The sequence below is a fragment of the Mustela nivalis genome (assembly GCF_964662115.1).
Source record: "Mustela nivalis genome assembly, chromosome: 15".
NCBI lineage: Eukaryota > Metazoa > Chordata > Mammalia > Carnivora > Mustelidae > Mustela > Mustela nivalis.
The window spans coordinates 36,871,024-36,888,685 of record NC_139034.1 but is presented as its reverse complement, the minus strand read 5'-3'; the positions used below and the strand labels follow the sequence as shown (position 1 = coordinate 36,888,685).

The 17,662-nt window shown below is 37.8% G+C and overlaps 1 protein-coding gene across 1 annotated transcript in view; it reads right to left on the bottom strand.

Moving 5' to 3' along the window:
• Positions 1-17,662, bottom strand: part of VWA8 (von Willebrand factor A domain containing 8) — a 322,462-nt gene that overhangs the window by 180,165 nt on the left and 124,635 nt on the right. The window contains exons 18-20 of the mRNA XM_082701350.1: positions 17,170-17,276; positions 13,608-13,714; positions 1,704-1,775 (exon numbers count right to left, since the gene is read on the bottom strand). Of these exons, the coding sequence (XP_082557476.1) occupies positions 1,704-1,775; positions 13,608-13,714; positions 17,170-17,276 (286 nt within the window). The remainder of the gene's footprint in view (positions 1-1,703; positions 1,776-13,607; positions 13,715-17,169; positions 17,277-17,662) is intronic.

The window sequence follows — 17,662 nt, the reverse complement described above, 5'->3', positions numbered from 1 at the left end:
TTGCTCCTCCTGAGAATCCTCAACCTGCCAGCTCTACCCGCTGGCTGCAGAGCCAACCTGAGGCAAGCCTCAAAATCAGTGGGATCTTCTATCCTCACCAGGCGCTGGGGTCCAGGCATGGACCTGCAGAGTGGCAGCTGCTCTTCACTCCGCCCCACTGCCTAGCGCTTTGTCCTGCTGCCTTGTTCTCTTCTTTGGGACCGGAAATAGACTAGCGGTAGCACACCGGATTTCCCGTCAACATCTGTACAGCGCTCTAGAGTAATTTCAAAGCACACTTCCCCTTTTCCATTTATCATGAAGTAGAAGCAAACCACTGCTCCACCTCACCCTCATCCTGCATAGCTCTCCTCAGTCCTCAGAGTCACATGGCTCTTAGCTGAGTGTGTGCTATTTTTATGTCCAGGTTAGATAGCAGGGAACCCAGCCTTGTAAGATAAGCAATTCGCCCACAGTCACAGCGAGCGGGGAGAGGGTTCCTACTGCACCTCTAGCCAGCTAACATACAAACCTGCGCATTCAATCAGTAAGCCATTCAATTGGCCCATTTAAAAAATAAAAAAAATCAACACTTTAAATTGTAAGTTTAAGGGACTAAATATATAAAGAATATGTATTTTTTATAAGTTTAAATAAAAGGAAAAATTAGGACCAAACACCTTCGGAAAGTTTATTAAATCTGATAATTCAACTGGGGAATATTATCAGAAGATAATGATATCTATCTATATTTATCTATCTATAGATAGATAAATAGAAAATGTCCAAACATTATCAGAAGCTTCTAAATAGAAAATGTCCATTCTCCATAAACACATGCTGAATATCTACTATGTAGCAGACACTGTTCGAGGAACTGAAGATACAGAGATAAGCAAGAGAACTATGGTCCCTGCCCTTGAGGATCACATAGGTAATTTGAAAAGACAATCACTCTGTATGTATATAAACAGAGTAACAGGACCTGTGATGTTGTGATGGTGTGATGACAGGGAGACAGAAGGGTGTAAAAGTAGGGGAACCTAACTTGGCTAGGAACAAGGGAAGACCCCTTAGGAGTTAGGGGAAGTGGGTGGAGAAGGAGACTGGGAGTGCTCTGTGTAGAGAAGAGCATGCACCAAGGACCAGGGCAGAGATAAGAAACTGAAGGAAGTTCACAGTGGCTCAAGCTACCACTGAGTGAGACAAAGGAGGGAGGGAGCCAAGCCTCAGGCCTAGAAAGGTGGGCAGAGGCCAGATCCTGCAGAACACCATTAGCCATATTGAAGACTATACCTAAGAGCAGTAGGAAGCCAATTTAAGCAAAAAAGAGAGACTTAGTCAGATTTTAGTTCCACAAGTATCAGTTGGCTGCAGAGTGAAGGGCAGATCAGAGTGGGAGCTATACTAGCAAAGCACTGCCATAGTCCAGGGGACAGGCAATGGTAGGCTGGGCTAGGGCGACAGATGTGTGAAAGAAGAGTCGATGTCTGTGAGGCAGAATGGACAGAACTCGATGGGTGACTGAATGGTGATTTCAGCTGTGAGATAATTCTAAATTTTAGAAGGTGGAAGATAATCTGTGCTTAATTAAAGCAGTCATTAAAGCAGAAAACGAAGAATCACCTCTAAAAACATATCCCAACAAGGAGAAGAAACTTACTGCTTTTAAGCTCGCTATCATTTATACATTAATACCTGAGTTCCAGCCACACATAACTCACCTGGTTACCAACCAATAATAGGTGCTCTCCAAGAAGAAAGTCTTTCAGCATGTCTTCCATCACTACCATGTGCTAGAAAAAAAGAACTAGAAGTTAATTGTGTTTTGTATAATCAAGATGGAATAATAAAGTTAACAACAAAGGTATCGTCGTGCTAAGTAAAGCATCGAGAGCTTCAATTCAAGATGGCAGTGTGAGATCCTGAACTCACCTCCTCCCATGGACATGCAGATTGTACAGCAACATATGAAATCATTTAATTTAACATGCATCTTGGGGCCTAGTTGTAACCCTTCCTAGAGGATGTGTGCTCACCCTCTATGACACTCCAAAGCACTAGTGTATCCTGGAGGGGAGATTTACACGCATCTGGTGTCCTGGTTTGTATGTCTGGTGCCCTGGTTTCTGCAGCTATCACCCCACAGATACTCCTTAATCACATGGTGGCTGGGTGGGGGGAGTCTTGTATTTCTGGGTCCCATGGGACTATGGCAATGTAAAGATGGTTCTAGGCAGGCTACCAGTCCACTGCATAGACAGTGGACTGAGGCACAATCCTTAGTCTTCTGTGAAGGAGGCCTTTGCTTGTCCTGGAGCTTCAGCCTGAGGAGCAAGCTTCGGGTCTGGCATACATTTAGAGGCCAATGGATCACTCTCAAGGAACACAGGCTATGGGTGCCATCTTGGCTCTCTTTCTTTCTTGACCTTGCCTGAGTTCATCAGTATCACCGAGGAAAGGGCCTATACACTTGTCTGGAACCCCAATCTCTATGGTTGTCACCCAATGGACACCTCCAGATCACCTGCCTTTTGCGGTCAGTGAGGCTTCCAGTCGTAATACACAGGACTGTATTTATTTGCATACTTTTAAAAGCTAACACGCAAAGATGTGGTTTCCAGTGAGTCTGAATCTAAGTGCTAAGATACTCCCATGTGGGATACAGAGATCCTCACACATCCTCAATTACTGGGAACTATTAAAAATATAATGGGCAGCTTGGACAAGCACAAAGATTTAAGAGCCAATCAAGAGCTAAGGCAGGGTTGAATGACAAGGTTCATCTGCACGAGGCCACTCCTTTGAAAGACTGGGAAAAATAGTCATCTCACATACTGTATAGAAATCAATAAAGCCAAGCAAAATGCAATAACAGAGGATATGTTACAAATGGAAGAACAAGATAAAACCTCAGAAATAAAAACTTTAATGAAATGACACAAGTAATTTACCTGACAAAGAGTTCAAGTGATGGTCATTAAGATGCTCACCAAACTGAGAAGAATGGATGGATGCAGTAAGAACTTCAATAAAGAAATATAAAATATTTTTTTAAAAAGTGTCAAACAGAAGTCACAATGTTGAAGAATACAATAACTGAACTGAAAAGGTTCAAGAACAGACAAGATGAAGCAAGAGAAAGGATCAGTCAACTCAAAGAAAAGGCAGTGGAACTAACCCAATCAAAGCATCAAAAAGAAAAAAATAGGGGTGCCTGGGTGGCTCAGTGGGTTAATGCCTCTGCCTTCAGCTCAGGTCATGATCCCAGGGTCCTGGGATCAAGCCCCGCATCAGGCTCTCTGCTCAGCGGGGAGCCTGCTTCCTCCTCTCTCTCTGCCTGCCTCTCTGTCCACTTGTGATCTCTGTCTGTCAAATAAATGGATGAAATCTTTAAAAAAAAAAAAAAAGAATTACAAAAAATAAAGATACTTTAAATGACTTAAGAGACAACATTTCATGGACTAACATTTGCACCACAGGGCCCCAGGAAGAAGAGAGAGAAGAGGCAGAAATTTTATTTGAAAATATAAAGGCTGAAAACTTCTCTAATACAGGGAAGGAAACAGACTTCTAGATATAGGAATCCCAGCAAGTTCCAAATAAGAGGAACCTAAGGACACCTACACCATGACCCATTGTAATAAAAATGTCAAAAGTAAAAGACGAGAGGAGAATACTAAAAGCAGCAAGAGAAAAAAAAACTGTTACATATAAGGGAATACCCATAAGGCAATCAGCAGATTTTTCAGCAGTAATATTACATGCCAGAAGAGAATGGCATGATATATTTCCAAGGACTGAAAAAAACCTTGCCAACCAAGAAGACTCTACCTGGCAAAGTTATCACTCAGAAGTAAAAAACAGAAAAAGAGTTTCCCAGCTAAGCTAAAGCTAAATGAGTCATCATCACTAACTCAGCCTTACAAGAAATGTTAAAAGGACTTAAGCTGAAAAGTAAGTGTGCTAATTAGTATTAAGAACACATGTGAAAGGGGGCAACTGGGTGGCTCAGTGGGTTAAGCCTCTGCCTTAGGCTCAGGTCATGATCTCAGGATCATCTCAGGATCTTTGCTTAACATGGAGCCTGCTTCCTCCTCTCTCTCTCTGCCTGCCTCTCTGCCTACTTGTGATCTCTCTCTGTGTCAAATAAATAAATAAAATCTAAAAAAAAAAAAAAAGAACACATTTGAAAATAAATCTCACTGGAAAGTAAATATATATAATGATAGATTAATCACTTATAAAGATAATATGAACGTTAAAGTCAAAAGTAGTAAAAATAGCTATAAATATGATAATTAGTTAAGGGATATGCAAGATAAAAAGTGAAAAATGTGACAGCAAAAACATAAAACATAAAACATGGAAGGGAGCAATTACATTGAGATTTACAACGGGATTAAACTTAAGTTATTATCAGTTTAAAATAGGCTGTTGTAGATAAATTATAGGTAAGCCTCATGGTAACTACAAAGAAATAACCTATAGTAAATTCACAAAAAGTAGAGAAAGAATATAAATATAACAAAGTATCTGACAAAATTCAACATTCATTTATGATTAAAAAAAAACCCTCTCAACAAAGCAGTATAGAGGGAATATATCGCATAATAAAAGTCATGTATGACAAGCCCACAGCCAACAACATACTCAATAGTAAAAAGCTCAAAGCTTTTCCTCTAAGATCAGGAACAAGACAAGGATGCCAATTCTCACCACTTTTATTCAACACAGTACCAGAGAAATTAGGCAAGGAAAAAAAAAAAAAAGAAAAAAGGAAATAGGAAAGGAAGAAGTAAACCTGTCACTATTTGCAGGTGGTGGTATTAATATACAGAAAACCCTAGAGACACTAACACAAAGCTGTTAGAATAAACAAATTCAGCAAAGCTGATAGATACAAAATCAATACCAAAAAAAACCCTGTTATTTTTCAATACACTAATAATGAACCATCAGAAAGAGATTGCATCAACAATTGCATCAACAAGAATAAAACACCTATGAATAAATTTAACCAAGGAGGTGAAAGACCTGCATATTGAAAACTACAAGACATTAATGAAAGAAACTGAAGACCCAAATAAATGGAAAGATACTCAATGTTCATGGATTAGAAAAATTAATGTTGTTCAAATGTTATACTACCCAGAATAATCTATATGTTTGATGCAATCTCTATCAAAATCTTAATGGCATTTTTCACAGAAACAAACAATCCTAAAATTTATTCGGAATCATAAAAGATCCTAAAAAGTCAAAAAGTCATAAGAAAGAAGACCAAAGTTGAAAGCATCACACTTTCAGATTTCAAACTATATTACATTATAGTAATTTAAAAAGTTATAGTAGTCAAGAGGAGAAAGACAGCTATCATATGATCTCCCTGATATGAGGAAGTGGTGATGCAACATGGGGGCTTAAGTGGGTACGAGAAGAATAAATGAAAGAAAATGGGATTGGGAGGGAGACAAACCATAAGTGACTCTTAATCTCACAAAACAAACTGAGGGTTGCTGGGGGGAGGGGGTTTGGGAGAAGGGGGTGGGATTATGGACATTGGGGAGGGAATGTGCTTTGGTGAGTGCTGTGAAGTGTGTAAACCTGGTGATTCACAGACCTGTACCCCTGGGGATAAAAATATATGTTTATAAAAAATAAAAAATTATATATTAAAAAAAAGTTATAGTAGTCAATAAAAAAAAGCTATAGTAATAAAAAAACTACAGTAGTCAATCAAATTATAATATTTTCAGAAAAAGAGACACATAAATCAATGGAACATAATAGAGAGCCTAGAAATAAACCCATATGCATCAATGGTCAATTAACTTACTAAAAAGGAGTCAAGAAGGAAGAAAACAATGGAGAAAGGAGAGCTTCTTTGATAAATGGTGTTAGGAAAATGGGCAGTCACATGCAAAAGAATGAAACTGGATCACTATCTTCCACCATACACAAATATTAACAAAAATATATTAAAGACGTGAATGTTAGGCTCTGAAACCATAAAACTCCTAGAAGAAAACATAAATGGTAATAAGCTCTGTGATATAGGTCTTAGTGATGATTTTAGAATCTGTCACCAAAAGCACAAGGAATGAAAGCAAAATTAAACAAGTGGGACTCCATCCAACTAAGCAGCTTCTGCGGAGTGAAGGAAACCATCAACAGAATGAAAAGGAACATAGTGAGTGGCAAAAAATATTTGCAGATCATGTATCTGATAAGGGGTTAATATCCAAAATATGGAAAGAACTCATATATCTCAACAGTAAAAAAACAACCAGTCCAAGTAAAAAATGGGCAGAGAATCTGATTAGAGACATCTCCGAGGAAGACTTACAGAAGACCAATGGGTATATGGAAAAATGCTCTATATCACAGTCATTGAGAAATATAAATCAAAACCATAAACAGATGTCACTTCACATCTATTAGAATGGCTATTATCAAAAGACTAGAGATAAGTGTTGGTGAGGATGTGAAGATAAGGGAAACTGTGTATTGCTGATGTAGCCACTATGAAAATCAGTATAGAGGTTCCTCAAAAAATTAAAAATAGAACTATCATATGATCCAGCAATTCCACTTCCTGGGTATTTTTTTGAAGAAAATGAAAACAATTTTTTTGTTTGAATTTGAAAAGAGATTTGCACCGCCACAATCACCATTATTTACAACAGGCAAGGTATGGAAACAACCTACATGTCTATTGATGGATGAATGGATAAAGAAGATGTGGCATATATATATACATAATGGAATATTATTCAGTCATAAAAAGAATGAAATCTTGCCATTTGTAACAACATGGCTGGTCCTTGAGGGCCTTATGCAAAGTGAAAAAAATCAGAGAAAGACAAATACTGTATTATCTCTTATATATGGAATGTAAAAAATACACATGTGTGTAACATGTAAATAATACATATATGTACATATACACACATACATAACATATATGTACTAAAAAAATACCCAAGCTCATAGATAATAGAAAACATATTGGAGGTTGCTAGAGGCTAGAGGTAGGGGTGGGAGAAATGGGTGAATTGTTTTTTTTTAGTTTAAATACACTGAATAAAAAAAAAAAGTAAACATCTATAATAACAGACCATACTCAAAACAATTTGATTTTTTAAAAAACCAAAAATTAATTCAGTGGTTATAAGTTATATAACCAGTTAGGTCACTGGTATTTAAAACTTGAAGTAGTCCACTTAGGCAAGAATAAGCTACTCACCATTATTTCAAAGAGTTTTCATAATTTAACTCAAATATATTTTAACTACTGCTCTATGCAGGGTTGGCTTATAATTTACTATTTAAATTAGTAGTTGCTAATAATGTAAATATACATAGGCTTTCCAAAATAACTGGAGATTTCCATGGAACATTTTACACTAACTTGGTCTTAACCATTACCTTCAAAGGATGTGCAATTTTAGAATTAGAAATGTAGTATTTAGCTTCCACATTTTGTTATTTGAATTAAAACACAATATAATAAAAGAACAAGATTAAAGTTGTTCATAACAGCCACAAAGGAAATTACATTGCTCTTTTATATCTGGAAAAATAGGACAACCGTAAGTAGGTCACAAAGGCTCATTGTGGGGGATGGGGAGTATTGGAGGAAGAAATATATCCCAGAACAATTAATATCCCTATTTCTTTCTCTTGGTTTTCTGTATCAAAACAGTTACAGCCTCATAAAGACTGAAGTTATTGAACCTCCCTAATTATGGAAAAGGCAAATCAACTGTTTGTATTTAATACATGCTACAGATATTTTCTAGCTTTTTACTTGCTTTTCTTTTTTTGACTTGCTTTATGGATTTTTTTTTTTGACATCTCAAACATTTTCCTTTTAACTTGTCAAATTAAGCTGTACTTTCTTTCAGTTTCTTTCTTAGAAAAACAAAGTTTTTTTTCTTTCCTTCAAAAACGGATGAGTATTTCCTAAACGTTTATCTTTGTAGTTTTTATTTTTCTGAAATGCTTGCAGATACACCATTGACCTAGAGCTTTAAAAAGCTTGTCAATTTACTGTCCACTCTGGAACACTTTTTAAGCTCAAAAGAGACACTATTAATAATAATGAACAACAAATGCAAACAGAAACTATTTTAGGGACTATCTTCAGCAAGCCTGTATTGTTACCCTACTTAAAAGGGAGTCCTAGAATACCCCTTTATTCTGGGTTCTAATGAGAATGTGGTCTGGAGACCTCTTCATTTTAACTAAGATGGAAAGTCAGGGCCAATTTCCAGACATTTAAGTCTTCCAGTAACAAAGGGGCTAATCTGCATGAAAAACAGACAGAAAAGTTGGAACAAGCATTTGTATAGCCAGATAAAAAAGCAGTGTAAATACTGAAAAATAATTCAAACTATAGTTGTATTCTTCTATATTGTACTCATGTTCTCCCTACTTCACACCCTCATTCCATCTAACTAGATTATTCAAATCAACAAACATTAGCTAAGGCTAAGGTCACTGTCACTACCTATGTAATTCTTCCCTTAACCTCTTGACCCACTTAAGTACCACAGAGAATTAATTTCTTTCTTTCTTTCTTTCTTTCTTTCTTTCTTTCTTTCTTTCTTTCTTTCTTTCTTCTTTCTTTCTTTCTTTCTTTCAAGATTTTATTTATTTGAGAGAGTGAGTGAATGAGGTGGGGGGGGAGAGGGAGAAGAAGCAGGGGAAGGGGCAGTGGGAGAAGCAGACTTCCTGCTGAGCAAGGAGCCCAGAGGTTGGGGGTGGGGGGGTAGTGCAGCGTTCCATCTCAGGACTCCAGGATCATGACCTGAGCTGAAGGCAGACACTTGACCAACTGAGTCACCCGGGCACCCCAACCACAGACAATTTCTTGTAAGTTTCCTCTTCCAGTTAATTGCCCATCTCTCCTGAATCCCTTCTTCCTCTCTAACAATTTCTCTCCATAATCTTAGGTTGGATCTTCCAACCTAATTGTTGTAGCAATTCCTTCGATTCTGATTTCCCCCACGTTCCTTCATTTGCTCTCTCTTAGTGCCTTTTTACATGCTCTCCCCAGGGGTCAAGGTTTAGGGCTGAGTAGCTTGTGCCTACTTGTACACAAGGGCGAGGGTGGGCTGTGCGAGACTTGAGTATCCACTTCTGTGCTTGAAGAGCTGCTTCAGACCACTCGTCCTAAGTCCTCTCCTCCGTTCCACTGCTTCAGGCACCAATTCTATGCTGATCTTCAAGAGTAAAACTTTCCTCCTCAACTCCAGCCTCATATTCTGAGCGACTATGTACTATGTACTATGTACTATGTACTATTATTTCCCAGTCTCTTCAACTTCCACATATCCAAAACTTGTCTCTTTATTTTTTTCTCAACTTCATTCTTGATCTTGTATCTTTTATCCTCATTAATAGCATCATTTCCTATCACCTGACCAAACTGCTACCATCATCTTCCTGCACACTTCATTCCTCCCTTGCCAAGAGTAAGCTATTAAGCCACCCTAACGTCAAGGGTATCTATCCCTTCCTTTCTACCCCAGTTTTCATTTAGTATTTTACATCTCTGGCCTAGATTTTTATCAATTTGGCTTCTCTGACTTCAGTGTCTGTTTAAGGCAATGTGTTCTTCATGTAACTGACAGTTACCTCTTCATTCAAATTCATGTCACTTCTTTAGGTGCACCTGGGTGGCCCAGTGGGTTAAAGCCTCTACCTTTGGCTCAGGTCATGATCCCAGGGTCCTGGAATCAAGTCCAGTATCAGGCTCTCTGCTCAGCAGGGAGCCTGCTTCCTCCTCTCTCTCTGCCTACTTGTGATCTGTCTGTAAAATAAATAAATAAAAATCTTTAAAAAAAATCATGTCACTTATTTTTTTTCAAAATTCCTTAAATGACTCTTAACACCTTTGAAACACAGGTTCATCTTTTTTTTTTTTTTTTTGGCTAAAGGCTATTTATTTATTTAAAGATTTTATTTATTTATTTGACACAGAGAGAGAGATCACAAATAGGCAGAGAGGCAGGCAGAGAGAGAGGGGGAAGCAGGCTCCCTGCCGAGCAGAGAGGCCGATGCGGGGCTTGATCCCAGGACCCTGAGATCATGACCTGAGCTGAAGGCAGAGGCTCAACCCACTGAGCTACCCAGGCACCCCATAAAGGATACTTATTTATTGATTGAGGTATAATTGACATTATAAAGTTAAATTAGTTTCAGGTTGTGCAATATGATTCAACATTTATAAACACTGTGAAATGATCACCACCATTTGCCACCTTGCAAAGTTGACATGATTTTATTGATTATATTCCCCATGCTGTACATTACAACCCCATGACTTCTTTAATTTATAACTGGAAATCTATACTTCTTAACTCTCTTCACAAATTTAGCCTGCCCCCAGGACTCTCCTCCCCTTCATATATTCTTGATTTAGTCTTGGCTTCATCTCCTGTCACTCTCCTCCAACACTATATTCAGTCAAAAATTCAGAATAATTTCTCTGCTCTCTTCGGTTTGCTTTTCCAGCAGACTATGAGCTCCCTGAGGGCGAATCTTGGCTTTCATCTTACACACAGCTCCACTGACTCTACCCACCGCCTGAATAGTCCTGCCAGGTGTCTTCTCCACTCTATCCCCACGGTCACACCCTTCATTCAGATCCTTCCTAACTTGTACTTCGACTACTGCAATGACCCCCTAACGAGTCTCTCTTTGCCTTGGTTCCAACTCATAGACAACATTAAAGAGCAAATGCAAAGTTAGCAAGTGAAAATGTGCTTAAAATCTTTCAGTGGCTTCCTCACTTCTGAATCACATCCAGATTCCTTAATTAGCAAGGCCAAGATGTTCTGACCCTTTCCTAACCTACTGGCCTCATCTCTTGTTACTCTTGCATTTGCAACCTCAGTTCTGTGTCAGTGACAATTAATTATATGTAGCCTCCTAAATGAACTACTCTGTCACATAGCCAAGTCTCTGCAAATGCTAGTCCGTCTGCCTGAGAGAGTCAGCTTTGCCTGGTAAACTTATTTTCCACAATCATTCCAACCTGGGACCATCATCTCCTCAGTGCTACCATAGTAACCTGTGTGTACTTCCATCCCACTGTACAGGAATCATGTATACTTTGTTGTCTTTCTCCCTCAAGAGTCCTGGAGCTACACGAGTATATGTGTGTATGTATGTGTACACTAATCTCTTTATCCAAATACCTCAGGACAAGGCTTGATACATGGTAGATGTTTTAAATATTTAAAATATTTAAAGGTCTGTGGGGGTTAAGAGGCTATTGCTCTTTCCTCCAATTTCTCCTTACTACTGTAAGTATAACATTCTTTAATGACAGATTTAATAATAGTCCTCATTATGAACATTCAAAATCTTACTCCTTCTTTATTAACCCACTCACCGCATACTTGCTCAGCATTCATGATATGCCAAGCACATGCTATTTGCTGAAGGCTCTAAAGAAAAACAGACTTGACTTCAGTGGTGTGGAAAACACATTTAAAAAATCAATCTCAATACCATGTGGAAAGGGGACCACAGGACATGGAAGAGGATGGTACAGAAGCTCCTACATATTCAAGAGACACTGAAGACTACTGCTTCAAAAGGAAGTACAGACTAAAAGGAAACCATAACATACGCAACAAAAGCAAATGTAATCCAAAGCCACAGTTCCTTGAATTGGTACAGCTCAAATTTTTCCTTAGTGGTTAAGTCATAATGCTTTATGAAGCAAAGGTACATCTGGAGACAGGCTACAGCAAGTCCCTCAGGGCCGCTGTGTAAAGTTCACAGCAGCCCTGCGGTCTTCAGTGGCTATGTCACAGACACCATGGCAACAGACACTGTGTTCAAGGGCACAATGGCCCTCCCTGCTACTAAATTTCCTACATTCTCATATGCTGGGAGGTCTTTTCAACCTTTGGTACCATGGAGTTTTTCAAATTGTCACTTATAATAAAGTTTTCTGGCTCTTTTTTCTTTATACCTTTGTCTTTCCCACTACATGGGCAGAATGTGATACCATCAATGCTCAGAAACAGTCTATTTTCCTTACAATTATGTTTTTGTCTTTCTTTGATAGGTAAGATTGTTTTCCCTCTTTGTGTCTTTTTCTTTTTTTTTATTTTATTTTATTTATTTATCTGACAGAGAGAGATCACAAGTAGGCAGAGAGGCAGGCAGAGAGAGAGGGGGAAACAGGCTCCCTGCTGAGCAGAGAGCTGGATGCAGGGCTCGATCCCAAGACCCTGAGATCATGACCTGAGCTGAAGGCAGAGGCTTTAACCCACTGAGCCACCCAGGTGTCCCCCTTCTTTGTGTCTTAAAGGTAACTTCATTGTCTGCTGATTTGTCCACTGTTTGCATAAGAGCATTAATGCTCTGAAAGAGAAGTAAAACCTACATTAATTAATGGGCTATAGAATAAATACAAAACCTATCCAGGTTATGTCTTTGCATATGTCAGAGGTAGTAATTATAGTTTTGACAGATTTCAAAATACCAAATCAAGATTTTTACTGAGAGAGAAGGATTTTCCCAGATGCCTTCTGTATTGTTTATAATAAAGGGAAAAGAATTATGGTACTCACTGAATAAGAAATATGATTGGAAAATGGCAGACAAAAAGCTTAAGTTTTTCTAACTCCTTAATATAGTAAAAATAGCAAGTGGGGCACCTGGGTGGTGCAGTCAGTTAAGTGTCTGACTCTTGGTTTCAGCTCAGGTCATGATCTTAGGATCATGAGATTGAGCCCCAAGTGGGGCTCCGCACTCAGTGAGGAGTCAGCTTGGGATTCTCTCTCCCTCTCCCTCTGCCCCTCTGCTCATGTCTTTTCTCTCTCTCTCTCTCTCTCAAAGTAAATAAATAAATCTTTAAAAAAAAAGTAAGTAAAAATTCTTCTAACATAATGTAAGGTTATTATTTCTGTTCAGATTAGGGACCAAATATTAAAGAAAAATTAAGTACGTTTCTTTTTATAAAATAAATATATAACAACTTAACAGAAAATTTGGGAAAAAAACCCTCCTACATTACGGGTAATTTTCTCTGAAAAATTCTTATTAAGGTGAATATCTATAGTAAAGCTTTCTGGGTATACACTATTTCTGTGTCTTAGCAGAAGGTCCATAATTACTGGTTAGTTTAGAAGTGAGAAATTATCTACCTTCCTCCCTTAAAAAGGAAAAAAAAAAGGAAAAGTAAAGAACAGTAAAATATTAGGAATTTTCAGGAAAAGGAAAGGAAGATCAAGAAGAGAGGGCACAGGACACATCCTCTTTGAACCAGTGAAATGATTTAACAGGAAAGCAAATGAGAGGATAAGGAATAGTTCATTTTTTTTAAATTTAATGATATATTCATTTTATTTACATGGAGTCTAGTGCACATATAAAATATATTACCCTAATCATAGTAGCAACTCTTCAATTTTCAGGTGTCTTGGGAAAGAATTTAAAAGTTTACAATTTCTCAATAAAAGATGTGTCAACACCTCATTTGGCATCATCTGAATTGAACTTAGCAAATTAGAAAAATAATTAAACATTAGTTTCACTGCAGAGTTAATTACCACAATGTAAGAAGAGATTTATCCAGAAAGGCAAAGCAGTGATCTTACCTGAATGTTGTCATAGAACAGAACATCGGGCACTTTCATTTTCTCGTGGGCATTATAGATTGGTGCACTAACAGCCCCAATCCTCAGAGATCCAGATGCTATTTCACCTAAACATTTCACACAGGATAGAGAATTATTTGTAGTTCTGTACTGAGAGAAGCCAAGTCCAATGTGAACATAAAGCAACACAGCATCTTTAATTTAATATCTCATTAAGGGATTTCAATTTAACATCTAAAAGAAGTAAGGTTGAACGTGGAAATAAAACATCATAGCCTTACATAAAATGTTTAAAATGTTCCAAAAGATAATGAATTCTATATAAAACATTGCACATGAGCAAACAGCATAGAGATGAAATTAAAGAACCACTCCCCACCCAGAACTCCATGAAACCACCTTCCTAAACTTGTTTTGTCAGAGACTTTAACACGTAAAGCAAATCAAATATACATTCAGAAGCTCTGAAATATTCTGAATATCATTTTGGGGGATCACCCATTGAAAAACTCCAAGTAATGGGGCGCCTGGGTGGCTCAGTGGGTTAAGCCGCTGCCTTCGGCTCAGGTCATGATCTCAGGGTCCTGGGATGGAGCCCCGCATCGGGCTCTCTGCTCGGCGGAGAGCCTGCTTCTTCCTCTCTCTCTCTGCCTGCCTCTCTGCCTACTTGTAATCTCTGCCTATCCAAAAAAAAAAAAAAGAAAAAAAAAGAAAGAAAAACTCCAAGTAAGAACTCCCTAGAATTCTAGTAAAAAATACTGATTAATCTAGTAAAAAACACCCCGCACAGACCTCTGAAATTACTATTTCCAGGGATGGTCGAGGAGATCTGTATTTTCAAATAAGCATGCCAGGTGCTATATAGTTATTCCATGATGATTATTACTATTGTGTTATCTCCTATTTGCTTTAAATAGTTGATCTAGAACAGAATATGAGCTCCTTACAGTCAGCAAACCCAATAATAATAAATTTGAAGTCAGGGAGTACATCTCATATGCATTCTCTCCATGGTTAATAATCATAACATTAATGGTGGTAGTTGTTACAGTAGTACTGATGGTCACAACAAAAGCTATCATTTATTGAGGAACTTCTATGGGCCACATCTCAAGCCAGAAGCTTCACTGTTTTTTCATATAATTTCATGTAATTCTCTTAACAATGAAACAAGACCTATGAGGAAGCTTAGGACATAAATTAAGTAATTTGCTTAAAACCACCCAGCTAACATGGGCAGAACTAAAAATAGAACTTGTATAGTCTAATGTTCTTTCTGCCAAGTGGGGTATATTTAATCCTTTGACTCCAAATAACACTCCATCCTGTGGAAATACCCATGCAAGGAGAGAGATTATCACAATGCCTTCAACAACTGACCCATCCACCACCCCTGTACCTCTCCACCCTTCAAATAAGAAAACTGCCCTTTTGCATTAAAACATTTTGAAACACAAGTGGAGAAGAGCAATGCTTGCGTTCTGCAATGCCATGAACGATTTTGAGCTAAAAATAATTAAACTGTCACCCTGATTAAACCCTGTTTAATCATGCTACACATTTGCCAAAGCACAGGAGACCTCTCTCTCCAATAGAACCTTGCCATTTCCCTTTTTATTTACAAGTTCTACAAGGAAGAAAACCTATAAGCTGTCACACAGAGAATCTACTGTTTATTTACTACCAGCAGGGGCCCTGAAACAGACCCAATATAAAACTGAACAGACAAAGACCAGGATTGTGGCAGGGACTTCAGTATATGCTTGTATGTTAAGATGACAAGCGTAATTTCAGATTCAAGTAGCATCTGATATCATCTGTGGTTTATGGAACACATCTGTTCAGTAGATTTAGGGCTTCAGGACAATTAAATCCACTCATCTAATGTTTATTGTCAAAACTTCAAGCTTGAAAAGAGAAATGCCCTCAGAGGATGGTGATGCTTGTACTTCCCTGGGAGAAACTGGCTACCTGTCTGCTAAGAAATCTCATAGGATGGCATTATTTTAGTCCATCTGTTAAGGTCCTTAGTCCAGTAGATTCAAAACCTAATTTTGTCACGTTTATTGACCATAAATGTGACTCTCAGGAGAATATTAAAGACATATATTCTGATCTATACATAAATTCTGCTATAGAAACAAGAATTGAAAATACTACAGTGTAATGAAAGCTACAACTTTCATATGGACCCCATGATACACTGATGGCCATATCAGCATATTATTTGGAGGCAGAACTATACAGAAAGCCAAATCCTCATCAGAAGGTTATTTGGTGAACCTTGTTCTCGAACAGGGAGAGTGCATTAAATGAATCCTCCTCAAGAGAGATGACATTAAAGATAAATGGAACCAGATGAATCAACAGTCTCTTAGATTCCTTATTCCCTACACAAGGCTTAGATGGGAACTGCTGACACTGGCCCGTTACCAAGACTGAACAGTCTACAGTCAGAATAATTCGGTCCATCGCTGGATATGTATTAAGAGATTCAGTCAAGTAACTCTACGAGTCAACAGATCCCAGAGTGGTTCTGTCTCTTTGCGCTGGCTCTGCATATGTGTGCCCAGATCCATCAGTAGGTGGAGTTTTTAATTTTACTCTAAAAAAGTCATCTCATTTCTTTAACACAAATTCCTGTCTCAGTTTAGTCCCAACTATTAAAAACAGCTACTACAAAGACAGCCACAATATGTCCTCATTAGAGAGGGGTCCCACATTGGATTTTTGATAGAACAGGTATTAATCTCAAACAGTAGAGAACCTATTGTTGGGATCTAATTGAAAAATAGGGAACTTCTATAGAAGAGCTAAATCTTCCCCAAATTCAAAATACTTATGGTTATCCATAAAAAAGTACAACAAAAGACAATATGAGTGGAAATGGGAGAGTAAGAAGGCATGAAGTGGTACTCTAAATATTACTGTAGTTTAAATGAACCTAGAACAGTTTCCTGAACATATCCCACAGGACTAGTGGTCCTCAAAATGTAAATGTTATGTAAAGGAAGGAGATGTCTAGATCCTATGGTGAAATATATTTGGGGGGAAGAAAAGGTGAAACCAAATCATGGCGTTATCTTTACAGCAAGGATTCTCAGAGCCATGAATATGTTTGTGTCAACTGCGACTCTTTGAAGGAGGACCTGTATCTGGTATGCATTGAAATAAAGAAAATATTCTTTTTTTTAAAAGTTTTTATTTATTTGAGAGAGAGCGTGTGCACATGCATGAGCAGGGGGCAGGGGTAGTGGAAGAGGGGAAGCAGACTCCCCACTAAGTAGGGATGATCCCAGGACCCAGAGATCATGACCTGAGCCGAAGGCAGATGGTTAACCAACTGAGCCACCCAGGTGCTCTGAAATTAAGCAAATATTCTAAGATTTAATTGGTAAATGGGTTTCAATTTAAAAATAAATAAAGATCGATTTCTTCAACCAAGTACATAAAACAAAGTATATGGAAACAAAACCAGTTTTTATTTAAATTAAAATAATAAATAATACAAATGTTTGATAATTATTATTTCACTTAAAAAAGAAACAAGTCAAATACTTACATTTGTAATCCTCCAGTTCTGGTTCCTGATTATTATCAGTACTTATTTCTATCGCAGCATCTGCCAAGTTTTTTTCTAACGCTGACCTTGCAAGGCTTGGTAAGAACCTGGTGGGGCAGGAAGGACAGAATGATAAAGTCAAAGCTTTCTGTGGTTCCTAAAGAGCTTTTGGCATGTGCACACACAAACTTTCTCATTCTCTTCTTCTTCCTCTCTATCTCAAGATAACCAATTAAGGAAGCTTAGTTTTGAGCTGTGAAATCCAAATAGTAAAAAATTTTGCAATAAATATAAACTTCAAGTACCTGTGAAGAAGAGTATCTGTTGATCTCCTTTAACAAAACTTACATGTAATTAGCAGTATTCATGTACATACAAATCTTACAGAATAAGACTTAAAATGATTTTATTTTCAAAATGGATTTAGTAGACCTCATAAATCTTGTTTAATTGTTTAACTGGATTATCAAATTTTCTTAAATAGATAAAACAA